Source organism: Balaenoptera musculus, chromosome 4 (assembly GCF_009873245.2).
Source record: "Balaenoptera musculus isolate JJ_BM4_2016_0621 chromosome 4, mBalMus1.pri.v3, whole genome shotgun sequence".
Classification (NCBI taxonomy): domain Eukaryota; kingdom Metazoa; phylum Chordata; class Mammalia; order Artiodactyla; family Balaenopteridae; genus Balaenoptera; species Balaenoptera musculus.
Window position 1 is genome coordinate 144214990 of NC_045788.1, and position 26437 is coordinate 144241426.

The following is a 26437-nucleotide window of genomic DNA, read 5'->3' on the forward strand; positions in this document are numbered from 1 at the left end:
TCAAACTGACTCACACGCAGAGCGTTTGCAGAAAGCTGTGTCTGGAGAAAGGTTTCTGTGGCTCAGAGAAGCTTGAAAACCACCCACCGTCTCGAAGAGACTGTTGTGTGACCAGGTGTGCCTGGGAGCGCTGGAGACGTGTGTGTGGTCACCTCCTGGGGCGGGCACAGGGGACCATGCAGGGGGCCTGGGACCGTGAGGACTGAAGATGAGCCTGTGGTCTGGGTGGCCGCGTGGTGATCTGGCCGACCCCCCGAGTGGAGTGAGCTGGGAGCCAGGAAGTGGGACCCTTGGAGCACTGGGTCAGCACAGCCTCCAGGTGGGCAGGGCTGCTGCCCAGCGAGCTGTGTTTGAACTCTGCCTTGGACAGCTGAGCACAGAAGTCAGCAGCTGGAAAGCATGGATGACAAAGAGGGACAAATCGCGAGTGAGGAAGGCAGACGTAACCGGGGACCCAGGGGGACTTGAGGTCCGGCCCCGATGACCTGCGAACATGGGCTCCCGCGCTGACCTTCAGCTTCTCCCTGATGCGTCAGGAGCTGCGTGGGGCAGCGGGGCTGCCCGGGGGTCTGTGTGCTTGGCTGCCTGTGGAGCTGCACACTCTGGGGGCCTGTCCACCCCTGTTAAAATAATTTCCGGCACTGTGGCTGAGTGGGGAGGGAGTGCTCTTGAAGCCGAGGGTGAGGCCTTCCCGATGAGTGTCCCGGCTGGGCACTGGGTCCTGAGAGGCTCCCACATGCTGGCCGAGGCTGCTGGACCAAGAAGCATCAGGCATGGCCTCCACCTGCCAGGAGTATGCAGCAGGAGGACGGGCTTGGACACTGTCCTGCTGGGAAGAGCCGCAGAACCACCCATTAACCAGCTAACCGGCTGTTCTCCACTGGAGATCTGGGCGTGACAGGTTTAGTCCAGGCTGCCAATCTAAAACACTTCCAACATCCTCACCCCTCCTCGGGACAGGCTGCACAATGGTGGAATCAGCTCTCGCACCAGTTGGAGTCCTGGGATGACCTGGAAGGCCCGTCACCGAGCTCTTGCTGCCCTTGCCCTCTTCAGCCCCACCCCAACCCCAGGGCCTTTGCACGTGCCCTGTGGGCTGGGCGCTCTGCTCCCTCATGTGTTTCAGGTCCTTATTCAAAAGTCACCACAGTGGGCCTTCCCTGCCGCTTTGTGAGGCCCACCCCCACCCTGTCCTGAGCGCCCTCCCGGCTGTGCTTAGCACTGGTCACTGCCCAGCGCCCTGTTTGGCCTTTCTTTGTCTTGCCTGTCGTCTGTCTTGTCCACTCAAACACAGCCTCGTTGAGGTGGGCGTTCGGGTCCTGTCCAGCACTGTTTCTAGGGGGGTGGGGGTTTGGGGGTATGGGGGAGTGTTCACGTCAACTCAGGTGAGACTCACAGTGACCAGGGACTTTGTTTTCTGAAAGGAGTGAAAAGCTGTGGGATCTCCCAGAGATTTAACCCTGCGGGAGGGGGTTCCCTCCCCGTCCCACTGAGCTACCTGCCCCGGGAGAAGGTGCGTGTGGATCACGCCTCCCCCTACACCTGGGGGCCGGTGGTCAGAAGAGAAGGACGCTGCTTGTTGTCAGGGTGCTTGGGGAGGCCACGTAGCTGGGAGTTAGAGTAGGTTCGGCCCGTGTTTCTGGAAGGGTAGGTGAGAGACGCTTTCGGTTATGAGGGCCTTGCAGTCTTTAGCATCCAATCAACTCTGCCCTTGTAGTGGGCATGGCTTCGAACCGAAACCCACGAGGGCAGGTTTGGTCTGTTTTTGTGAATCCTTCAGAGAAGGATTTTGAAGAACTGGGATTTGGCCAGTAGAGCTCTGCTGCCTCCTAGTGGCGGTAATTTTGCTGGATCAAGTCACACGCTTTCATCTCCCGGGCCGCCTTCCAGTGAAGGAGAGACTGAGGCTTCTAGAATACCCAGATGGGAAGCGCGTTTTCCACCCCGGTTGAGTTCAGGAGGTTCTGTTGACCAACATCCTCCCGGCCTCCTTGGAGAGGCCCGCGTAGGCGCGTCGAGACCGGCTCCAGAGCGGGGCTGAGGGTCTGCAAACGTGGGATGTTAACGGAGGGCGGGAGTGGCTGCCCGTCCTTGCCTCCACCTGCAGCCTCCCCGCCTGCCTATGGCCGTCGTCCTCCCGTGCTTCAGGTATCTGGCCTCTCCAGGGAGGGCGGGCGAGCCGTGAGGACACAGGCGGCAGTGCAAGGAATGGCCCTGGAGGGGACACGGGGGGGTCCAGGGCTGCTGTGGCCGCTACCCTCCCAGAGCTCCTTAGCCCACCGGGCTGGTCAGGTGTGAAGGATAGGACGCCTGGTCCAACACACCTGCGGCCTGGCGGGACCGTAGGGCATGTGCACAGGCTTCAGGTGAAGGGCAGGTGGGAGCTCGGGAGGGGAGCGGGTGGAGGCCAGCCTGGGCTGCGTACGTCTGGCCCACTCGGTGACCTTAGGCTTCCCGTCCAGGGGGCTTGGGCTGACGTCAGCAGGAGAAGGGGCTTCAGGCCACTGGAAGGGGGACCCTGTGACTCGAGGGGCAGCGCCCTCAGTGCAAGGCAGTGGGCGGTGAGGCCACTGCACAGCAAGGCACGGTGATACGCCACCTCACCCCTCGGCCTGTGCCTCCTGGAAAAATTCACTGGCAGCGTTGACCTGAAGTCAGATGCCTGTTACAGAAAGACCGGCCTGAGTGGGCAGTGCCCAGGGATGGGCAGAGGCAGAGGGCTGCACCCGCACCCCCTCCTGCCACCCGCAGGCCTTTAGGCCAAGGGCGTGTCTTAGAGCCAGTGAAGCAGGGTGGAGAAGGGGCCACACGAACCTGGCACAGGGTCTCTGGCTGGGAGGCAGGCACGTGACCTTTGCCGAGGATGGCGGCCAGCCTGCCCCGTCCCCAGTGGGATCGAGGACCAACTGGCCTGTGGCCAGGCACGGGCTCCCCTCCCCAGGCTGGCCCACAGCCTAGCCTGCCGTGGGCATCACTCCCGGGCCCAGCCTGTCCCGGGGGCAGTGCTCATGGGCATTTGGGCCCCTCCCCTCCTGGCAGGGGAGCAGGCGGGGGCAGACCTTCCCCGCCAGCCCCGCCCCGTCCGACCACGGAGCTCGCTCTGCAGCAGGGCCCCGGGTCCCACCCGGTAGTCCCAGGCCTCAGTGTGGGAGCCGTGGTCCCTGACCAACGCCGGACAGGGGGCTGTGTGCAGCCAGTAGCATTGTCAGGAAAGCTGGCGTCCTGCCATCCACACTGCTGCGATTGCAACTTGGCACTCACTGAGTCACCTATACTTACCTATTGGCAGGTCACAATTTACGGGTGTTGCTGTTTCTCAAAGTAATAAAAGTAAAAATATCGTCATTAACCGAAGTGGCCAAATTATGGGAGGATTGGTGAAATATGAGGGATTAGTCTGATGCCATTAAAAGGGTTTTGGAGAGGGTATTTAAGAACGTGGGAAAATGTTCAGTACATAAATTCTGGTGCTTCTGCACCGATGGCTTTCTCAGAAGGCCATGTCCTGTGAGGGTGGCAGCCCCAGGGCGGGCCAGGCTTCCACGACAGGGTGCCTTAAACCCCACCTGTCTCACCGGCTACCGACGAGGGTTCTGGCAGCACCTCTGGTTGTCACAGAGCTTGCACACATCTTAGTCGCACGTTGCCAGCGTCTTATTTTATCATGTAAAAGTCCTTTACATATTGTTTTCTGAAGTATATACTGCAAATATTTTCTCAGATGATTTGCCCTTGTATTTGTTGATAATAGCTTTTTGAAAAAAGGCTTTAGAACAATTTCAGATTGGCAGAAATGTTTAAAAAAGACAGCACAGAGATTTCCACCCACCCTGCACTTAGTTTCCCGTTATTAACACCTATGTCAGTGTGGTACACTGGTTACAATTAAGGAGCCAATATTGATACATTATCACCAAACTAAAGTCCATTCTATATTCAGATTTCCTCAGTTTTTCCCTAACGTCTTTTTTCTGTCCTAGAATACATTGAATTGCCTTGTCTCTTTAGGCTGTTTTTGGCTGTGATACTTTCTTAGACATTCCTTGTTTTTGATGATCTTGACAGTTTTGAGGAGGGTGGGTCAGAGAATTTATAGAATGTCCGTCTATTGGGATTTGTCTGATGTTTTTCTCATGACTGGACTGGGGTTATGGGTTTTTGGAAGAGCACAGAGGGGAAGGGCCCTTCTCATCACATCCCGTCCAGGGGTCCAGGGTCCGTGCTGTCTCATGACCTACACTGTGGACACTGACCTTGGTCACCTGGCCCAGGTGTGTCTGTCACTCTCTCCACTGCGAAGTCGCTCTTTGTCCCCTTCCCCACACTGTCCTCTGTGGTAGGAAATCGCCATGTGAAGCCCACACCTAAAGAGTGAAATAAGAATATAGTTTTACTCTTGAAATTGTGCTAGAATCTATATTGGTGTAGTGTGTGAGGTTAGATCAGTCTAATCTTTTACTTTTTGGTCTAACACTAATTGTGCTAGCACCTTTGTTAAACCACATCTCAGTTCCCCAAGGGTCCTAATGTCACGGCGTCTTCCAGTGCCTTACGTGCCCATCCTCTGACTGGGTCCATCCATCTCACCGCATGGCTGTACCAGGAGCACATAGTCTCAGTGAGTGTCTTTTAAAATTGGCTCTTTATTCTTTTAAGTGACCTTTCACCCACTCTGTGAGGGTTCATGCAGGTCCAGCTGGGTTTGGGTTGGAATTGTGATGAGTCTTCACGGTGGAAATGCGGCCACTTAACCCCAGGCCCCTGGCCCTTCCTTCTAGAGGGTTTCTCTGCCCCTCATCTGCTGCACCCACGGGCTTGGGGCCCTGTCCTGTGATCCACCAGACCTCCCCAGAGGAGTGCAGCCACTGCCTGCCTGCGACCCGGGCTGGATGCGCTCGGAGTGCCAAGTGCTCCCGGCAGCGATGGGCTGGAAGCAGCGTCTAAACCCACAGCTGAGGGGGGCTGGGGGGTTCTTACCATGTGTTTCTAGATTTCTTGGCATGGGTTTTTCTCAGAGGAGTCCATTTTGTAGCTGAACAGCTGTATAACTTCTGGCATCTCAAGTTTGAATTTCCCCCACCCCGAGACACCCTTGTCCGCACACATCCAGCGCAGGAAGGGGGCTGGCAAGATGAGTTTGGGGTTCGAGGCGAGCCAGATGTCCTTTCTAGCTCCCACTGATGACGTGTCTTTGAGGTGAAACCCTGCTCAGGACTGAGACAGCAAGTCGACCCTCCAGCCCCCAGAGGTGGCCAGGCTGGGGCCCTGCAGGGGCCGTGGGCCCAGGAGTGGACAGCGTGCAAATAAATGCATGGTTAGGTCCCATCCAAAAATACTGCTTCATTTTGCATTTTTCCTCAGTTGGATTGCTGCCTGCAGATTGAAATTTCCTTTCCACCAAAAAGGACCACCTTTGCGGTACCCGCTGCCCGGGTGCTCTCTGCCCTGAGGACTGGCAGGAGGTGGCGGGAGGTCTGGTCTCTGTGAGCAGCCACGGCAGGCCTGTGTGCACCTGCAGCCGCGTGCACGGGTGTCTCCACAAGCGACCAGAGCAGGTAACGCGCTACGTGTGGTCCAGAGCCTCGGGTGACGTCTGACCACGTCGGTGAGCAGTGGGGCCTCATCAGGCACAACCAAGTGGAACAACTGTTCTTCACCAACTGCACACTTAGGAGTTTTCTGCAGCCCGGAGTGCTGTGTGCCTGTCTGCTCCCCGCCCTGGGCTCCTGCCCCGGAGCTTGTTCTTGTTTCTAAGGCTGCGCCCACGTCGCCATCGCTCGCCCTCACCGTGCCCGTCAGCGGCCGGCGCCACCCACCCGAGGCTCAGCAGGTTTCCGAGTGTGAACGCCTCTCGATTTGTCCTATGCCTTTGGTTGATTTCCAGCATCCTAATGGTTATTTTGGACGGTTTTGTCTAGTTTTGTGATTGCTTTTGGGGGACAGCATTCACCAAGCTCCTCATTCCACCTTCCTGCAGCCCATCCCCCTCATTATTTCTCTAGAATATTTTAGACAGTTCCAAGGATCACTGCACTGAACTGCAAATTAGTCTACAGAGCATCAGGGAGCTTGAAACATTCAGAGTCTTGCTGAATTTTTTGGATCTCTTGCTCCCTTATTCTTGTACAATCTTGCCATCCTCTAGGAGGACCGTAGGGCACTAAGCCAAATCATACCAGAAAGAACAGCTTTCAGAGGCACATCCAGTTCTTAAACTCGATCATGGAAGTGGAGGGTCACCCTGACGTCATGGCCACATGCCCTGTAATGAGATTTTTCAAATCAGGTTTGCTGATTCCCAGCAGCGCGTGCCGAGTGGGCCTGGGGTCGTGCGGGAAACTCTGCCTCCACAACGGAGAGCTGTCGCCCTCTGTGCTGCTTTGTCGTCAAGGCATGTGGCGGGAGGGGGGATCCCTGAGGGGGCATCCGCAGCAAGGACAGTTCCTGTGAAGAGTCCAGGGTCCAGGCCCCACGCTGGTTTCCTGCTTCGTCATCTCCCATCCACCTTCTTTTCTGCTCCGTCTGTCACTTCTGCAGGAACACAGGTGACCCTGTGTGTGTGTCAGGTGCCTCAAGAAAACAGCACAGGACCTTTTAACAGAAAATGTGTAACTGAAGGTAGGAAAAGAAAAAACAACGAGGATGAGACAAGTCCAGGGAGCGTCAGTCATAGCCATAAACCTGAGTGGGTGAACTTGGCTATTGAGAGATACACGCACAGGGACGGGTTCACACAGCTGTGTGGACGGCCATGAAAGCAGCTTTCATTACGTGCCTAGGAGCACAGGCCGGCCGCAGGGACAGAAAGCCTGTCAGCAGACCTCTGCTCCTGGGGAGACGGAGCAGATGCCCTTTCCCTACCCGGTGGGGGCCGCGCAGGGCCCGGGTTGAGCGGCAGAAACAAATGATCCTCAAATCGTATAAATGCACAGTTTATTTTTCATTCTCTTGCGTCGGCTGTGGCTCTTTCTGTGTTGACTTCACCCCCTTCCCAGGCTAATGGAGCAAATTCTCTCTGGAACATTCCAGAATGATGGCAGGGGGAGGAGAGAACGCGGAGAACGCTGCTCTGGCCGTGCAGCTTCTTCCCAGAGGAGCACTAGGTGGCCAGGTCTGACCTCAGCGCTGGGCGAGGCTAGTCCCCCGGGGGACAGGCGGGGCGTGTCCAGGAGAACAAATAGCACACAGACGTCTGCTGCCCTCCTGTCCCCTGCCCAGGAGAGACGGCCGGAGCCCACCCGCCACCAGCGCAGGCACAGGCCTCATGGCCAGGCTCTCAAGCCCGTTTCTCGGCCAGCTCCGAGCTGCCCCCTCTTCCTCTGGACACCTAAGGACGGAGGGGCTGCTGACTGTCCAGCTGCCGCAACATCCATGGGTGGGCGCAGCTTGCGGCGACTCGGACAGGTCCCTTTCGATGGAGCGGGAGCAGGAGGCGCCTGGCGCCCCGCACCCCACAGATGTGAGGGCCCGACGCGCGACCTCCTCGCCAGGCCCCACTTCCGGCCCTGGGGTCCCTCCCGGCCCGCTGTCCCGCGTTCTCTCTGCGCCTCCCCACACCTCTGTCCTCTAGGGCAGGGTCTGGATTTCTGTATCAGACCAGATGGTAAATACCTGGGCACTGTGGGCTCCGCGAGGCCTGTGTCCATCGCCCAGCTCCTCCATCGCAGCGCGAAAGCAGCCCCAGATGGTACGCACGCTCGTGGGCACGGCCGTGCGCCGGTAGGACTTCCTTTACGAAACCAGATGGTTGTCTGGGCTGGGTTTCTGTAGTGTGCCGACCCTGTTCAGAGGTCCCTGCGCTCCTGGGCTGGGTGGGTGTCCTGGCCTGCGCCTGCCCCTCCCATGGCCCCTTGGCCAAGGCAGTGCCCACAGAACTTCACTTGGTGGAGTGCTGGCAGCCGCAGCCCTGGTTCCTCCTGGGCACCCCTCTCTCCAGACAGACCTGCTGCAGCCGTCCGTAGGGGGCTCCAGCCTCAGGCCTCCCCGCTTCCCAGCTGGAAATGTCACTCAGCAGTTTGGATGGAGGAGGCTGTGGCCTGGGTGTGTCCCCCCAGAATTCATGGGTTGAATCCCTGTCCCCCACCACGACTGAATTTGGATGCAGGGCCTTTAAGGAGGTTCAATGAGGTCATAAGTGTGGGGTTGTAACCCAATAGGGCTGTGTCCTGATAAGAAGAGGAAGGGACACCAGGAGTGAGCTCCCAAGAGGAAAGGCCACGGGAGGACCCAGGGAGAAGACGCTGTCTGCACACCAAGGAGAGAGAACGCAGGAGGGACCGGCCCTGCAACACCTGACCTCAGACCTGCCACCTCCCAAGCCGACTGAGGGTGTGCTGGCCGCCTCCTTAATCAGATTCTTGTCATTAAGTTGAATTTTAACAAGTGTTTGTCACCCAAAGACATTCTCAGTCTTACCCTCTACTGACTGCTGTGGTCCTCAGAGCATGACCCATGGAGCCCTAGGGGTCCCCGAGACCCTTGCAAGGGACCTGCAGGGTCAAAAATGACTATTTCCATAGTGCTGGTTGCACCTTTCCCCTCTCACTGAGTGCCGCTTGAGCTGGGGTGGTTCTACTGCTGGGGCCTGAGCCCCTGGAGGCTCTGCCAGTGGCCCCTGCGTTCTCAGCCAGACTCACCCAACCACGTCCTCTTGGGGCAGCGCGCTTACTCCTTGTATCCGATAGATCCCGAGCCTCGAGCGCCACCCTTGCCCCGCCTGTGCACCACACCGTGCAGGAAGCACAGCCACTTGGGGAGACGCCTGGTGGACAGGTGTCTGGACTTGGGTATTGGACAGGCACTTTCTCAGAAATGATCGGGGTTACATCCGAGGGTTTTGCTGCCAACTATGAACCTTGAGGGCTCAGCAAAGTTAGAATTGTCCAAAATTTTTATCTGCCACTGTCCACTGCTCCCTCAGACCTTAAGACTTTTCTGTGGTGCTTAGTGGTGATACTAACAAGTGTGATTGTTTTTGGTATTGAGTGATAAAATCTGTCCACATTTAGAAGATCTGCATGACTCAGTGAACCGGTTTCCATATGACCAATCATGCTTGGGTAAAAGACAAACAAAGTTTAGGGCAGACCAAGGCTTTTACAGTGTGACAGTGTTCAGAAAGTTCCTTGTGGTTTTTCATGTGGTTTCAGATTGCAGTTGGCAGCTAACCTTTAAGAAATTACCATCGCTGAGTTTAGGCATGGTGATGAGGAAGACCGTGTTCCCGGGTATCTGAGCAGGCCTTTCCCAGCTGCCCGTCTCCCTGAGGCCCGCTGTCTGCACGGACTTCACCCAAAACAAGCAATCACAACAGAGTAAACACAGGAGCAGATATGAGAATCCAGCTTCTTCTACGAAGCCAGACCCTAAAGAGACTTACAAAAATAGGAAACAAGGCCACACTTCACACTAATTTTTTTGTTTGGGAAAATTTAGTTATTCATGAAGATTTACGTTTGTTAACCTGTGTCAGGTTTCTTATCGTTGTTTTTAAATGAATTAATAGATAAAATATTTAAGGTTGCTCAGTTTCAATGTCCAGTAAGGTGAATGGTGATACACACCCCCCAGAAGGAAAAAAGCACCGTGGTGTCCCCAGTGAGTATAAGGGAGGAAAGAGGTTTAGAGACGGGGAGCTTGAGGGTCGCTCTGGGGGCAGAACAGCTGCACCCCCTGGCCCCAGCCCACTCTCCACTCTCCCCGGATTCTTCTCCGCAGACCTTCCTGAGCTCAGTGTCGGAATAAAGATGTGCTCCTAAGTGCTCCTCCCTCGGGCTCTTGCCTGAAGCTGTAATCTCTTCGCGGAAATTGTCTGCTTCTCCATGCAGGCGGCACTTGTGCTCGGTACCACCGCGCCTCTGCAGCCTCTGCCTGGTGCACCGCCCTGCGGCCCCGCCCGGCCCCACCGGCAGGTTCTGTAATGGCCAGCGTGGCCCAGCTGCCCTGCAGTCACCGTGAGTCCCGGGTCTCTGTGGCCTGCACAGGCCACGCGTCAGCTGAAGTCACTCTGGCATCTTCCGGATGCTTGTCACCAGGGCAGAGGAGTGACACGTGTCACCCTGCTCACATCTGGCTGGCAGAGCAAGTACTTGGCCAAGCGTGCCCGGTGGGACTGGGAGCATCTCTGCCGGAGGGCGACGCTGAGGGTGTCACCGAGTGCACGGCAGACCCTCTGACCTGAGGGCCAGAGCCGTGAGCCCGGAGAGAAGCCCTGCTCCTCCGTCTTTCCTGTCCCTGGACTGTTGGTTTGGGGCCTGCCCGCCTCCTCCGGGCGGCCGCTCTCGGGCCTCGGCTGCAGGGCCACCTGCGTGAGTTTGTTGCCGACCCTGCAGGGTGCGGGCGTCGGCCGGGCTTCGTCCCCATGCCGGGTGAGCGCAGCTGGTCTGCGGGCTGCCTGGTGCCCCTCTTTAGTCCCCGGTGGACTCTGGTTCCCCTCCAGGTGTCGGGAGACATGGCCTAGCCCCTTCAATTCTCTGCCCCACCCCCGAGGGAGTGGCGAGTCAGGGCGCTCCGGGGGTCCCGGGCACATCGGGCTGGGCCATGGTGAGAGGGTCTGACCCGTGTCCTGCCCGAGGCACCGTGCTGGCCTCCCCTGCTCTCAGTATATTCTTACTCATCCAAAATCTGTGTTGTGCCTCTACTCCAGGCCTGCAACGAGGGGGTGCACAAGTGGAGAGAAGCGCCTTCTGGAAGCCAGTTGCTGGGTGAGGGCTGCAAGGCTGCTGGGGCCAGGGGAGCGGGCTCTGGAGGCCAGGAGTGGTGGCCGAGCTTGTGACATGGGGATGTGGGCGAAGGGCGCCCCGGGTGTGGGGAGCATCGGCTGGGCTTTTCATTCTCTTAACAGGGTCTTTGGCATAGCAAAAGTCGGTAATTTTGATTAAGTCCCGTTTATCAGTTTTTCCTTTCGTGGTTCATGCTTTCTGTGTCAAGTCTAAGAACTCTTTGCCTAGCCCCTAGGTCCTGAAGATTCTTCTGTTTTTTTCCTAAAAGTTTTGTAGTTTCTTGCTTTACCCCTGTGTCTGTGACCCATTTTGCGTAAGTATTTGTGTGAGGTGTGAGGCTTAGGGCGAGGGTCCCCTGTCCCAGCACCTTTTGTTGGGAGACCACCTTTCTCAGTGGGACTCCTTTCCCCGCTGTCGGAGAGGAGCCAGGCCTCTGTGCTGGGTCTGCCCCTGGGTTCTCTCTTCTCGTCCTCTGGTGTGTGTACCCCCCGATGCCAACACCACACTCTCTTGAATACCGTAGCTACAAAGTAAGCCTTATTATCAAATCGAGGGATTTTTTCCTGCTTTATTCTTCTCTTTCCATATAAATTTTAGAATAAGCTTGTCTGTGTCTACAAAACCTTGCTGGGACTTTTGCAGGAACTGCATTGAGCCCGCAGACCGATTTGGAGAGAGCTGATGTCTTTACTACGTTGAGTCTTCCAATCCGTGGATATAGCGTTGTCTCTCCACTTACTTATGTTTCTTTGATTTATTTCATCAGCATTTTGCATTTTTCAGCAGACAGGGCCTTCATAAGTTTCATTAAGTGTGTACCTAAGTGTTTCATTGTATTTTTGAGTGATTTTAAATCGTTGTTTTAAATTTTGGTTGATATATGTTCACCGTTAGTATACAGAAATGCAGTTACTTTTCGTGTATGACTCATATTCCGCACCATTCTGAACTCACTTATTATTTCTAGGAGTTTTGTTTTGTTTATAGATTCCTCAAGATTTTCTAGGTAGAAAATCGTATCATCTGCAAATAGAGATGATAGTTTTACTTCTTCTTTTTCAGCCTAAGTGCCTCTGATTTTTTTCTTGCCTATTGCAGTGGCTGGAACTCCCAGTAACATGTTGGATAAGAGTGGTGAAAGTGGACAACCGTGCTTGTTCCCAGTCTTAGTGGGAAGCATTCATCCTATCACCATATGTATGATGATAGCTGTAGGTTTTTTATAGATGCTATTTATCAAGTTGACATAATTTCCCTCTATTCTTAACTTGCTGGTATTTTTTATCATGAATTAGGTGTTGAATTTTGTCAAATGCGTTTTAATGCATCAGTTTGTATAGTCATATGGCTTTTAAGCTTTCGCTTGTTGATATGGTAGATTACACTGATTGATTTTTTTTAACATGGAGCCAGCCTTGCACATCTGGATAAATCCTACTTGGCCATGGTACGTAACTCTTTTACACATTGCTGGATTCATTTGCTAATTTTTTTTAAGATTTTGTAAAATTAATTAATTTATTTATTTATTTTTGGCTTCGTTGGGTCTTTGTTGCTGCGTGTGGGCTTTCTCTAGTTGCGGCAAGCGGGAGCTACTCTTCATTATGGTGCACGGGCTTCTCATTGCGGTGGCTTCTCTTGTTGCGAGCATGGGCTCTAGGCATGTGGGCTTCAGTAGTTGTGGCTCATGGGCTCTAGAGTGCAGGCTCAGTAGTTGTGGCGCACGGGCTTAGTTGCTCCACGACATGTGAGATCCTCCCAGACTAGGGCTCAAACCCGTGTCCCCTGCATTGGCAGGTGGATTCTTAACCACTGCACCACCAGGGAAGTCCCTCATTTGCTAATTTAAAAAAAATATTGAGTCTATTTGTGTGGATGTTCATGAGCGAGACTGGTCTATTTTTTTTTTTTCTGTACCGTCTTATCTCCGGTTTTGGTATCAGGGTAGTAGCCTCACAAAATGAGTTGGGAAGTTTTCTATTTTCTATGAGTGTCTAAGGCTTATGTTCATTCTCTTTTAAATGTTTAGTAAAATCCTCCAGTGAAACCATCTGGGCCTGGGGATTTATTTTTTCTGGAGTTTTTATTACAGGTTTTCATGTCTTTAATGGCTATAGGCATATTGAGGTTGTCTCTTTCATTTTGATTGGATTTTGGTAATTTGCTGGTTGTTCAGTTCTCTCATTTCTTTGCTGAGGTTTTTAGAGATTTGCTTTAAGCATGTTCAGACATGCTCATTGCAGCATTTTTGTGATGGCAGCTTTAAAATCCTTGTCAGAGAATTCTAACATCTCTGTCATCTCAGTGTTCGCATTTATTGATTTTCTTTACTCTTTCATGTTGAGATTCTCCTAGTCTCATTTTTGCTATGGCAAGCGATTTTTGTTTGTATCCTGGAAATTTTGGTTGCAATGTTATGATATTCTGGATCTTATAAAAATCTCCTGTCTTAGCAGGCCTCTACTGACATGTGTGGGGGAACCTTGTTCACAGTGGGCTGGGGTGGAGGCCCAGGCAGCCCTTGGCTGCCCCGATACCTTGAGCAGAGGGAGGAGCTCCTCGTTCCTGAGGGGTGGGAGCCCCTCTGATGGGGGCACGTGTGTGTGTGCACGCGTCCCCTGTCAGCTTCGCCTGGAGGGCAGTGTTCTCCAGGGGGGCGGGGGGGGTGGCTTTTCTTGAGACTTTTTTCCAGTGTTCTTTGGCATTTTTCGGTTGCAGGCTTTTCCAGTGACCAGCCTAGAATAAACAGGAGGGAATCAAAACAAAACACAAAGGTGAACTCACTGTTGTGTTAGCCTTCACACCTCAGGACCCATCCAGGCACTTCTCTCCACCTTTCCAATTTTTCTTAGGCTTGTTTCATGTTTAACACAGGGTTTTTAGTTGTACTCAGCAGGAATGTAGGGAAAAATGCGTCTGCTTCATTTTGTCCAGAACCAGAAGGCCTGGTGTTCCTTTTAATTACTCCAGTTATCTGTGCCTTCTGGATTATTTTTCTTGATCAGCGTCATCAGAGGGTTGTATATTTTGGGACCTTTTTTGAAGAACCAAATTTTATATTTGTTCATTTTCACAATTGGTTCTTTTTTTGTAACTTCTGATCTATTCTTTATTATAATTACCTTCTTTCTATTTTCTGTGGATACTTTCTGTTATTTTTCTAACTTCTAAAATTGGATTTTCTATTCACTAGTTTTCTGACTTTATTCCTAGTATAGGCTTTTAAAAGCTGTAAGTTTTCCTGTAAGTTCTATTGTAGCTGAATGCTACAAATTTTGGCATGCAGCACTTTTATTATTGTTGAGGTCTCATGATTTTCTAATTTCATCATGTCATTCCCATCCACTTCTTATTTAGAATCATTTAAAAAGTGTTATGTCCAGGAGAGTTATAGAGTTATCTTTTTGCTAATGATTTCTAATTTAATTGCCCACTGGGTGGAAGGCATGGTCTGTTGATTCCATGTCTTCAAAATTGGTTGAAACTTGCATTATGAGTTAGAACATTGTCAGTTTTGGTTTTGTTCTCTGAGAGTTTTAGGAGAATGTACAACCTCTAAATGTCAGGTGCAGCTTTACGCACACACATGATAGTCCACAACTCGCTCCGTGTTCACTGTCCTTGTGTGAACTGTGACGGGGGTGCCATGGCGTCCCCGCCAGTTGGGTGGTTTGTTGGTTTGGCCCTGGGGTCGCTCCTCAGATTAACGCCTCGCGGGCTCTGGGGCATCGAGGCACTTCCTCACCATCATCTCTTGGCTGGATTAGCGGGTAATCTCCTGAATTCTCTCCCGGCTTCCTCTCCTGCCGCTTTTCACCTTCAGCCTGGTTTCCACACCAGCAGCCAGATTGCCGGTGTTAAAATATCGTGATTTATCAAAATCCTCTCACAGCCCTGTTTCCCGCAGGTTCCACCTGCCCCCTCTTCAAGTGGCCTAAAGCACCCTGCCCGCCTGCCCCCACCCTCTCCTGCCGCCCAGCTTCCCGGCAGGAGGGCTCACAGAGGACGCCCAGTGGAGAGCAGGACAGCCCTGCTCCCGGTCGTCCGATGTCTCTGACCTTCCGGTGAAGGCAGGCCCCACGTGAGGGTGCGGACGGCAGTGGGAGCCGCTCACGCCTGCGTGCACACGCGAGTGTCTGCCTGTGTGCGCATGTGTGTCGTTTGCGGCTCGATGGGCTGCTTTTGTCTGCACTGTGCCTGGAAGGGGATGCGCCGTCCTCGGGCTCTGGTCCTTTGAAACTGATGCGTTGTGGCGGGCTGTTCAGCGAGCCGCTGAAAACCACTGCTCCTGTTGTCACTAAGTGGGTCGCACAGCGAGGGGCGGCCGCAGAGGTGAAGAGGGGAGTCGTGAACCCCACTTTGTCTCCTCCGTCACCCCCCTTTCCAGCACCAGTTGAGTTTTGAAAAGAGAACGGCAGAGCCTTCCCTCCGAGACGGTGCCCGTCGCTCACCTCTCGCTCCACAGGGAGCTCGGTGTCCCGCTCCCTGAAGCGGTGGCCGATGCTGGGAGAAGTGGGTCACTGCGCGAGCGAGTCCGTCACATCACTCTCCGTGTCGCTGGTCTCGTGGTGCTTCTTACCAAACCCAGTGCTACGTCAGGCTGTATGTTTAGTAAACGAGTTCCCTTCAGAGGTTTCTGGGGTGATATAAATTTCAAATGGAATGTCTTTTAGTTCATTAATTTCTGGCTTTCTTGCGCTGTCATCAGAAAGTGCTGTCGTGCTCGTTCTCCTTTATGTGACTTACAGTGAGGGGTACCCCGTCTGCTAGGGCGCCGCGGGCCTCAGGGAGGAGCATGAGGTCTCGTTCTTTCACTTCTCGTCCCCGTAACACTCCTGGGGTGATGTCGGCATTTCTGTCCTGAAGAGTCACCCTTTCCCAAGAGGAAACCTCTGGGTGTCCCTGGGAACAGGAGTACTTGATTGGCGACAACGGTGCCGTGGCACTTGAGGCCCTAATGCTTCCTCACAGACAATTCTAACTGTTACTGCTGTTCCCACCCACTTCCCTGCCCCTCTGACCCGTGGAGCCGCTCAGTGCCTGCAGGCCCTGCTCTCCCTGGAACAGGGGGCGAACGGCCGGCTTCCGGGCGGCTTCTTCCCTTAGAGGCTGCGGTGTCAGTGTCTCTGCTTTGCTCCTTATTTACCACATTTTCACCCACTTCCCACATCCCAGGGTTGTGCTGAAAGCCTTTGTTGGTTCTTCTCGCTCCTCCTGACTTCTTAGTGCTTGTGGGTTTGTGCTGTTTTATTTTGTGAGCGTCATTTCAGTGCAGTTTCTGTAAGGGTGGAGTAAACACATGTTAACTCCGTGATGTTTAATACAAGGTCTCTTCCATTGCCTTTTTTAAAAAAAACTTTTGAGTATTTATTACCTTTGTTCTTTTTAATTGAGTGTAATTCACCTATCATACAATTCATACTTTAGAATTGCATATTTTAGTAGTTTTTAGCGTATTCACAAAGGTGTGCAACCATCACCACTGTCTAATCACAGAGCGTTCTCGTCGCCCAAAAGAAACCCCACGCCCATCCCGTTACCCTCTCTCCTCAGCCCTAGGAACCGTGGGTCCACTTTCTGTCCCTGTGGGTTGGCCTGTTCTGGACGTTTGCTGTAAATGCGAGCACACAACATGTGGCTTTCCGTGTCTGGCTTCTTTCCCTTCTCGTAATGTCTTCAAGGTCCATCCACGTTGCCGCGCGGGTCAGTACTTCATCCCCTTCTTTGTGGCCAAATAACATCCCGTTATAAGGATGCGCCACGTTTTGTTTATCCACCGTCATCAATTGATGGACGTTGGATTGTTTCCACTTTTTGACAGTTATAAACAACACTGCTGTGAACATCCATGTACAGGTTTTTCTGTGGACGTATATTTTCAACCTCTTGGGTATATGCCTAGGAGTGGGGTTGCTGGGTCATATAGGAACTCTAGGTTTAACTTGTGGAGGAACTGCCAGCCTGTTTTCCAAAGGGGTTATATCATTTTATATTTCCACCAGCAGTGTATGAAGATTCCAGTTTTTCCATATCCTTGCTGACATTTGTTATTTTCTGTTTCTTCTTCTTATTATTATCATTTTCATTATTATTACTATTATTGCCATCCTAAGTGGCTCGTTGTGGTTTTGACTTGCATTTTTCTAATGCCAAATGATGTTGAGTTACTTTTCCTGTGCTTATTGGCCATTTCTATATCTTCCTTAGAGAAATGTATATCAAATCCTTCATATATTTCTTAATTGTTTTTTATTGTTGAGTTGTAGAAGTTTTATATATAGTCTGAATATTAATCCCTTCTTAGGTATCTGATTTGCTGATATTTTCTATTATGTAGGTTGTGTTTTCACCTTCTTATTAGTGCCCTTTGATGCACAAAAGTTCTTAATTTTGATGAAGTCCAGTTCATCTACTTTTTGTTGCTGCCTGTGCTTTTTGGTGTCATATCCATGAAATCATTGCCAAATCCAATGCCATGAAAAATTTTTTTCCAGTGTTTTCTTCAAGATGTTTATAGTTTTAGCTCTTAAGTCTAGGTCTTTGATCTATTTTGAGTTAATTTTTGCATGTGGTGTAAGGTAAGGATTCAAGTGCACTCTTTGGTGTGTGCTATCAGTTTTCCTGGCACTGCACATACAAGACTGTTCTTTTTTTTTTTTTTTTTTGAATTTTATTTATTTATTTTTTATGCAGCAGGTTCTCATTAGTCATCTATTTTATACTTATTAGTGTATATATGTCAATCCCATTCTCCCAATTCATCACACCACCACCACCACTCCCCACTTTCCCCCCTTTGTATCCATACGTTTGTTCTCAGGTCTGTAAGACTGTTCTTTTCTAATTGGCAAGGGAGCCAAGACAATCCCTTGTTCTTCCATTGCTTTCTGATGAGTTCCCACTCGTGACCTTCAGCCCTCTCCGATCCTCCAATCAGTAACACGCTGACCCTTTTCCTGCACCAGTGGAGACACCGTCTGCCCCTGTGAAAGAGGGAGGCTTTTACTCAATGTCACCTTCATGGCATTTCCTTACATTTCGTATTTTCTCATTTATTTCATTTTGAACCTTAACATATTATATGGGTAAGATATTTTAGCTTGAAACAGACTCAGTGATGTTGTTTATTGCCTAAAATGGTTACCTGATTGACATGGAGAAAGACAGAGACATTTAACATGGGCTTCTCATTATTTTTGGTGCTCTGACCTCACAGTTCCAAATGTTGGATGCTGTTGTAAAGAGCCTTTTAAGGCATCCCTGACAGTAACGTGCAGAGGTCGTTACACCTGGACTTGAAAAATAGCAAAGAGGGTATGTTATAAACATCTTGTGCCTGGGGATGAAGTTTCCTGTTTGGGCAACAATGTGAATTCAAAAAGTGAAGAGTCAAGAAACTTAGACCAAGGAGAAAATGATGCACTCTGGAAAAGACTAGGTGGACAGATTGCATGCTGAAATGGAAGGGTTCGAGTGAAATGATGATACCAGCTGTAAAGTAGAAAACCAGCAGTGTGTTTAAGTTAATATATAGTTTCATAACTTTTAAAATCAGTATATATACATATAAATATACTAAATATTACAAGTAGAAAGTTGACTGTTCACTTATGTTCTCAAAAGTGTGTACAGTTTTACCAAGCACTTCTTCTGGACTGCTCATCTGTGCAGTGGAGGCCCCCTCCGGGCCGCGTAGGGCAGGTCCCAGGATGAGCTCTCACTGGCATTTCATCACATCCCGCGCGTCTCACACCTGAATCTTAAGAAATGCTTGCTGCTCTGTTGAACACAAGAAAGCAGTTCTGTTGAAGCTCAGTCCCGATGCACAAGGTCCTAATTCGTCAGCTCATTTGCCCCTGTGTTTTGTGTTTCAGGTCGGTGGGCTCCACGACCAAAGCCGGTCCTCCCGTGAATCGCCATTTCTGGTTGTGATGCTCTAGGTCACAACGAGTGTGAACACACGCTATCTATGGGCCTGCTCTGACTCGTCCAGCCTGCTTATGGGGGAAGGTGAGTGGCTGTGAAGCGGCCCTTGTCTGCTTGTCTGTTTACCAAGAATGTGTAGCAAAGTCAGACTCACCATGGAACAATGGAATGTGTTTGAAGGGCCCATGCTGTATTTTACCCTCTTTAGTCCGTGATATGGTGTCAGCCGGGAGTAGTGCCAGGAAGTGAAGACGAGCCATGAAAAAGGAAACTTTAAGAAAGGAAGTCGATGCAATAATGTGATCGGGCAGGAACATCATTCCTGATCGGCTCTTGAAAAGGCACGTCTAGAATTTGAAGAAGCAGGTTTAAGCTGAGGCAGAAATGTTTCTCCCTGGCTTTTTCCCTTGAATTTTTGAGGAACGTGGGATGCCTTTGAACTGTGTTCGCCTATGTGTTCCCTGTTTTCAGGCCTCTATGGCCTCATTCCACTAGGTGGGGAATCTGAAGAGCTGGGTCTGTGGTCTGCTTGCTTATTGGGTCTGTGAGGGACACTAGCCACATGCAGCGCCCCGTGCTAGCGCTGCAGGCGGCCTGGCCCTGCTGACCGTCCTGCCGTGTGGGTGTGGGTGCAGGAGCCTGGGTGCACGTGTGCAGGACGGGGTGTGCCGGAGCCTGTGTGTCCTGTGTGCCGCTGTGCACTCCACCCAGCACCCTGAGGTCCGAGTTCTGCCCGGGGCTTCAGGGCTCCTGAGCCTGCAGTACTGACTTTCCCTGGCCTCGGTGTCTCACTGTAAATGGAGGCCTCCAAGGTTCCTTGCTCAGCTCTCATGCCTGGTCCTCTCCAGGCCAGTTCTAGTTTATTCACCCGTGCATTTCAGGTTACAAGGGCATTGCCGAAGGCTGAAGAGTGCATTCTAGGGTGCCTTATTCACGCGGGGCCGCAGAGGTGGCCACTGAGAAACTGTTTCCAGCTGTGGGAGTTACTAATCCGGGTTCACGCCATACACATTGTACAGGTTCTGAGTCAACCTATCTCCCAGGTGGTTGTCAAAGAAACACGTGCATCTTTAAAAGGTCACAAAACTAATAAATAAGGGGTACAGGGCCCCCTGACCGACTTTATGAAATTCTTCTTCATTCTTCTCCACGGCAGCTTTTCTTCTGCCCTATCCAAATGTTGTCTGTCTGGCTTTGTTTTGCTCTTTTAATTGCAGCTCAGCATTTTTAATCCTGTGGTGCTTGACCCAATTCCATAAGCCTGCACGCTGTGTTGTTTTGATCTTTGCTTTGTATGGAGGAAGGTTAAAATCATTTCAGCCTCCAGGTGTCTGTTTGCGTGAATGTCAGTGACAGGTCACTTGGAGGCAGCTCTGGTTTTGGGCAGGAGCTGGAAGGAACGGCTCCTTCCACACGGCTGGCACGTCCCAGGCTGCTGTCAAGAGCGAGGCTGGTTATGTAAACCAGAGCCGTCTGACCAGGCTTCTTCGGGACCACGTGGAGGTGGAGGACAGGCCCGGACCACCCCCAGGCCAGGCTGCAGCTCAGCAAAGGCGGGGGCCGAGGGACCCCACCAGGCTCTCTGCCTGCCCCCCCCCGCCACCCAGCCCCACACCGGGGGCCCCTGTCCGGCCTGTGGGCCTGCCCTCTGCCCGGCCACGTTTGCCAGGTGCCCCTGTGCTCCAAGGCCTGAGCGCCTGACCTTGTGTCGGGCACAGGGCAGGCTGCAGGGGTGATGGGTGGAGTCCAGTGAGACAGAGAAGCCCCAGCCGTGGGCAAGCGAGTGAGCGGCCGCTTAGCACGATGAACACGACCCCCCAAGGCAGGAGGCATAGTGCTCAGCGGTGTGGGTCCCCCCCTTCCCGACACCCACGCTGAAACAGCTAGCAGGCACAGCTGGCAAGGCTGTCCTGTGCTGCCCTGGCCTTGTCCCTGCCCCTCAGCCGCGTTCAGCTCATTGTGGGCTTGTCAGCCCCAGACACCCTGGATGCCACCATCCTCGGTTTCCCCCGATGTCCAGGCTGCACCTTCTGGCCTCCTATGTGGTCCCCGCGCCCTCAGCTCCTTCTCTTCGGCCCATGACTCTGGTCCTTCATGCCCCTCTGCTCGCTGTTCCTCTCCTTGTCACTTCTTCAAGGACTCAGCTCCTCCTCCCCCAGCCACCTCTCCCCACGCAGAATCAGGCGGGGAGCCTTGGGGGCTCATCCACCTGCCGTGACCACCTCCCAACCCTGGTGGCCTCGCGTGGCCACTCGCTCTCCTTGTACCCCTCCTGCCCCCACCAGACCCAAAGGCCAGTGCCCAGTCCTCCCAGCACCCTCCCAGTGGCCGACAGGGGGCCCTCAGCAGCCTGTGCCCTATGACCGTGAGCAAGCCCGAGTGACAGGGCTGCCTTTTCTGTCCCTAACAGAGCTGTTGCGGGGACTGGACGAGCTGACAGTGCAGGACACATGACAGGGCTCCTGGCATCCTCCTTCCCTGCCAGCCACTGACGCTGGCATCCCCAGGACGCCGGGCCCCGTGGGCACCGATGACAGGCTGCCCAGTGTGGGTGGGAGCGCCGGGAAGGGCCCCTCCTCGCGGGGGTGCCGCTGGCTGGGTCGGTTTGTCACCCTATCCAGGGCCTCAAGCACGTGTGTCCTTTGACCTTCTATAAAGAAATATTCTGAGGCAATAAAAGACGGACAGAGAGAGGTCCACCCGAAGAGTATTGTTAAAACACTGTTTAATATAACAATTCAAAAACCCAGAATATACAGTCCTTGCAGTTGACTATATCCTTATGCATGAAAATGCGTAAAATTAAATGCATAAAATCTTATGCATAAAATGGGATACCATGGGGAATTTGATCACTACTGTGTAGATTTAAGTATAGTGACATACAAAAATATTTTGTATATAATGTTAAGTGAGAAAAAAAGGACAAACTTGGGTGGTTTGGGCCTATTTTTGTGAAAAAGTATAATGACACACACCTACTGGAAAAACGTCTGACGAGGCCGACCTCAAAACACGCCACTCTCACTGGTGGTCTTTCTGGGGGATGAAGTTACAGGGCTTTTGCATTATATGCATTTTCCGTTTTTTCCCGTAACGAACAGTCAGGCTGATTTTGGCAGGTGCCACCCCAGTTGGCGTCACAAGGTGCCCCGCGCTCTGCGGGCTCTCGCAGCGGGAGCTTGGCACCGCCCCCAGCAAAGCCAGGCTCGTCCTCCCGGACAGCGGGTCCTCTCTGCGCCGGAGTTTCCCCACCTGGTAGGTGTTTGGCTTTTTCCCTGGATCTGCATCTGATTTCGTGAGAGATGGCGAGAGGTGGAGGTGATAGCGCAGTCACAGGGCAACCTCCTCCTGCTTGGTGGCAGTGCCCGCTCTGACCGGGGGACCAGCTGCGTCCTCCATGTCCTCTCATGGGTCTGGGTCGGTCCTTCCGTCTTGCTGCCCAGACCAGAGCCCCACTGTCGGGCTCACTCCTCTCAGGACGCCCAGCGCTCAGTGCTGCCTAAGCTCCTGCACACAGCTGGCTTCCAAGGCAGCACCTAGAAGCCCTAGATCACGAGGAAGAGAAAACTGGGAGAAGGAGAGGGTTTGCGGGTGGTGCCCTTTCAGACGCCTCGTCCTGGTGAGGACCCAGCCCCCGAGCGCGCAGACAGCTGACAGGGGCGGCAGTGGCTCGGCTCTGCAGAGCTGTGTTTCGATTGACATGGGCCCGAGGTCTCTGCCCCCCTCCTTTTCCAGGCCTGAGCTGTCGTGGCCGATGTCCCGCAGGCACGGCGGTCTGTGCGGTGGCCCCTGTTGGGGGAAGGCGTCATTAAAATGACAGCGCATCCGCCAGGCGCACCCCTCCAACGGAACGAGGGGAGCTGGGCGAAAAGTAGGTCACATGTGCCTGGTCCCATGTCACGAGGTCTCCAACCTGAGGCCAATGGGATCTGTAGCCTCCTCTGGTTTAGAACAAAACCGCACTCTAATTTTTCTCCTTTAGCATTTTTATCTTCTCTAAACGGGGAGAGTGACCATCTGTCTGATAGCCACATCCATCCGGCCCTGCCCGACCGCACAGAGTGGCTTTGTTCTGAGGTAAGGGGCTGCGGGCCCGGCCGAGGCCAGGCGGAGCCCAGACAGCGGGTGTCCAGGGCCATCCAGCTGGGCTGTGCCCGGTGCTGACGGAGCGGGAGCGTGGGGTCCTCACCGAGAGCTCCAGACGTTCCCCTGGTCTGACAACACGGCTCCTCTTTAAGGATCAGGGTCACTGTTGACACTCCAGTGTTAGTGAGCTATTACGTAGGAAACAAACAGGTCATTTTTCAGCTGTTGGTGCTCCTGGGGCAGGTATGGGAATGTGATCCTCCCCTCAGAGAGGCTGGTCATCCCCGGGGCCCAGGGCTCTGCTCCCTCCTTGGGACCAGCACCTTTGTTGGGGAATGTCCACCCCTGCGGTGACCAGGTGAGCCGGTGGCATCCACTGGCGTGAAATGCACATGTTAGAGTAAGGTCGATGCGTGTGTGTTGCGGCGTGTGGAGCACACGCACTTTCGGAGCTTGATGCTAGATGAGAAGTAACGCCCTTCTGTTGTCCCTGGGAGGCCAGTGAGCATGGAGCCTCTGTGAGGCAGCGGGGAAAGGTACAGTACTTTAAAAGTGTTTGTAAAACTAACGTGAGCTTTGTGGCTTATAAATAACAAAAAAAATTTTTTTACCTGTCCTATAAGTGAATCGAAGTATTCCATTAGTTCAGGGTGTCTGATGAACATATTTTGCAGGTAATGAGTAGACTATAAAATGTTTGCAATATCTGTGTAGTTGGCTGGCCACTGGTGCCATACTTAGACAAACTATACGCTCTTGTTAGGATTTCCTGGGAAAAAAATGTTTCCAGAGTGGTTTGCCAGAAACCAAAGTTGTATGGTATTTGATTTGAGTGTGTTCTACCGGAGAAAAGGGTTTTGCTTTTCAGAAATAAAATATTTAAAATGTGTATCTTAACTGGCTTTCCAGGAAACATAGGTCTATAGCCAAGTCCATAGAAGTGAATGTGGACACTGTAGATGATTAATTCCCCCACATTTGAGATGTAAAAATAACAGTTGCACCCTTGGTAACAAAATAAGATTTTTCTCTTGTAGAAATATTAGGCATTTAGGGTGATACCCAGTTCCTTCCAACTGCAGCCTTTGAAAGAGTCTCATGAACTATATCTAAAGGGCTCTTTATCCATTTTGCCATCTTGAAGAAAGGGAAATTTTTCTACTATTCCTTAAGATAGAGCAGGAAATTTCAATCGTTCTTGTATTTATGATTCTAAACGCTTCCTTTGTGCCTGGGAAAGTGCCCAGTATTTCAATGCAGTTTTCACATTGTCTCCTTTTCCTGTTCCACCTGACATACGTCCTCACGGCTGGGAGGATGGGGCTCGGTCATTGTGTGGGTAGCAGGTTCATGTGCGTTCATGTAAATTATGCCCCATAATTGGCTCTGGGGGGAACAAGACCTGGAAGTAAACCTGCACCCCGGCCAGTGTTAGGAGCACTGACTTGCCCTTTTTTACCAGCGGAATAGAAGATTGTTTTTCCAGAAACAACACAATCTCAGAGGAAGGTGCCCTAAGCAGAGGGCCAGCCTCTGTCCACGGCACCCCTTGCAAGCTCCTGACGGCCAGCAGCTCGTCCTCGTGCTTCACGTTGGCCTGGGCCGGTCTCTGACGGACGTTCTTGGCTTTCGGTCTGGCCTCGTCTGGGGACCAAAAGGACTGCAGGAGGAGCTGGGCCGCCTTCTGCACGCGCCCCCCGGGCCACCCCGCCAGTGCCCCACCGTCTCTGCGAGGCCCCCACTCTGCGGAAGGAGGCGCGGAAACCCACCGCCGTGAAAGGCACATCACCGGGTCCAGCAGCCTCAGGAAGGTTTGGGGTCCCGCGCGCCCCCGGGGCTGGAGCCTTTGAAGAGCCGTCTTGGCTCTGGCCGAGGGGGAGCTTCAGAGGTCAGGGTCTGAGGACGGGCAGCCCGTCGGGGTGGAGCCGGTGCTCCAGGCGGTCCCCCGGGAAGGGCCCGGCTCCTTCTCCGGGGCATGCCCCTGCCGCTCTAGAGGACGGTGCCCGTCGGTGCGCCTCCGAGAGGGTCCTAACCCCCGCCACCACCTGAGAACCTTCTGGAGAGGCAGTCTTGTCTATCCCCACCCGACCGCCTGAGTCAGGAACTCTGGGCTGAGCCTGGTTCTGTGATCCACAGAACTTCCTGGGGACGCTGGTGCCCGTGTGAGTGTGAGAGCCGCGGGCGGTGCTGGTGCCCGCAGCTGGGTGGGCACGGGGAAGGTCACAGCTGAGCCATGTGTGTCCTCTTCCCCGCGTGTGACCTGGCAGCGGAGTCTCTTGTCCTGAGGTGACACGGGGTCTGTTCCCTGTGTGCCCTTCCCGCACGGAGACCCCACTGCCAACAGTGTTGCCCGCAGCACGGAAACCAGAGGAGACGCGGCCGCCCCTGCTGCCCAGGCCGAGCCCCAGGCGGCGGCCGGTGGAGGGAGGACGGGAGGGACGGCCCTGGGCCTGCTCCTGGGTGGTCGCGACTCCGGGGACTCGGGGACCGGCGGGGGCAGGGCCGAGGCTGGGCTCACTCCCCAAGCGGGCAGCCCCCGCGCCGAGGGGGGAGGTATCGTTAAGAACAATCCAGAAGAAGGCAAGAAAGGAGAGGGAAAGAAACCTGTATAAAAACACACCGCCGGGCAGGAGTAAGGAAGCCGGTGATGGATGTCGGTGGAGGAGACTGGTCTGGAGGGAGGTGGGTCTGTTTTGTTTGCTTTAATAAAAGTGGTAGAACAGAAAGACTTTTCAGTAAATGGCGTTGGGTCCATCAGGTATCTATTAAAAAAAGCTGAACCCCAAGTCAGAACTTGACCTCACGTCAAACACAGATGCCTCTGCGCCGAGATGATGAGCTGAAGGACCCAGACAGGACGTGTGGCAACTTGGAAATGGCCTTCTCCGGGGACGGGCACCCGCAGGCACTCGGCCCAGGAGGCACCGAGGGCCTCGCCCCAAACGGGAGGCCAATGCCGGTGACAGAAGGGTCAGTCTCACGTGACCACGTTTGCACCCTGAAGTCCCACTCGGGAGGGGAGGAACGACAGAGCACCGACCTGCCACGCTCAGAGCTCGGACAACCCCAGGGACCTTGGTGGCAGGGGGGCCGCCCGCAAAGTGCGCCCTGGGCGCAAAGCAAGCTCTCCAGATGGGGCTGAGCCGTGATGCGGAGTTGTTCCTTGTCGTGAGTTGGTGGTCACACCTCCTGGTGTTAAGTGTGGGTGTGAAATCCAGCTGTGATTTAAGCTTTGCGCGTTTTACAGCCTCTTAATCACACTGCTTTTGAAGTCAAGCTGAGGCGCACACGTGCTGTGATATTTATGCAAAAGGTCACGTGTGTCCCTAGGAAATGCTCAGGACAGGGGCCAACAAGAGCGACCCCCCCAGGGGTGGGGTTCAATCTGCTCTGAGGCAGTTGTTTCCCAGCCCCCGGATCCTGTGTCCCAGTTGAAAGGGGTCCGCCCACGGCCCACCCTGTCACACTCACACCTCAGCAGGGACAGTTCTGCTGCCCTTTGTTTTGCCTTTTTATTCTGTCCTTTTTGCTCGTTTTAAAAAGGATCCCACTGTTATTATAATCAGATCTTTTTAAAGCAGCTCGTCTGGGTGACTGAGAAACTTGTTTTTCTGACTTTCTGAGGTTTAAATTGCCACAGAGCCTCCGGAGTGGCATCTGGGGGCCCGTGGGTGGCCGGACAGCTGGTGTCAGCTGGTGAC

The 26437-nt window shown here is 53.2% G+C and overlaps 1 protein-coding gene across 6 annotated transcripts in view; it reads left to right on the forward strand.

Moving 5' to 3' along the window:
• PCBP3 (poly(rC) binding protein 3) overlaps nucleotides 1-26437 on the forward strand; it is a 211351-nt gene that overhangs the window by 138779 nt on the left and 46135 nt on the right. For all 6 annotated transcript variants that reach the window (XM_036851546.1, XM_036851549.1, XM_036851560.1 and 3 more), the window contains exon 3: nucleotides 18596-18731. In XM_036851546.1, the coding sequence (XP_036707441.1) occupies nucleotides 18722-18731 (10 nt within the window). In that variant the 5' untranslated portion in view covers nucleotides 18596-18721. The remainder of the gene's footprint in view (nucleotides 1-18595; nucleotides 18732-26437) is intronic.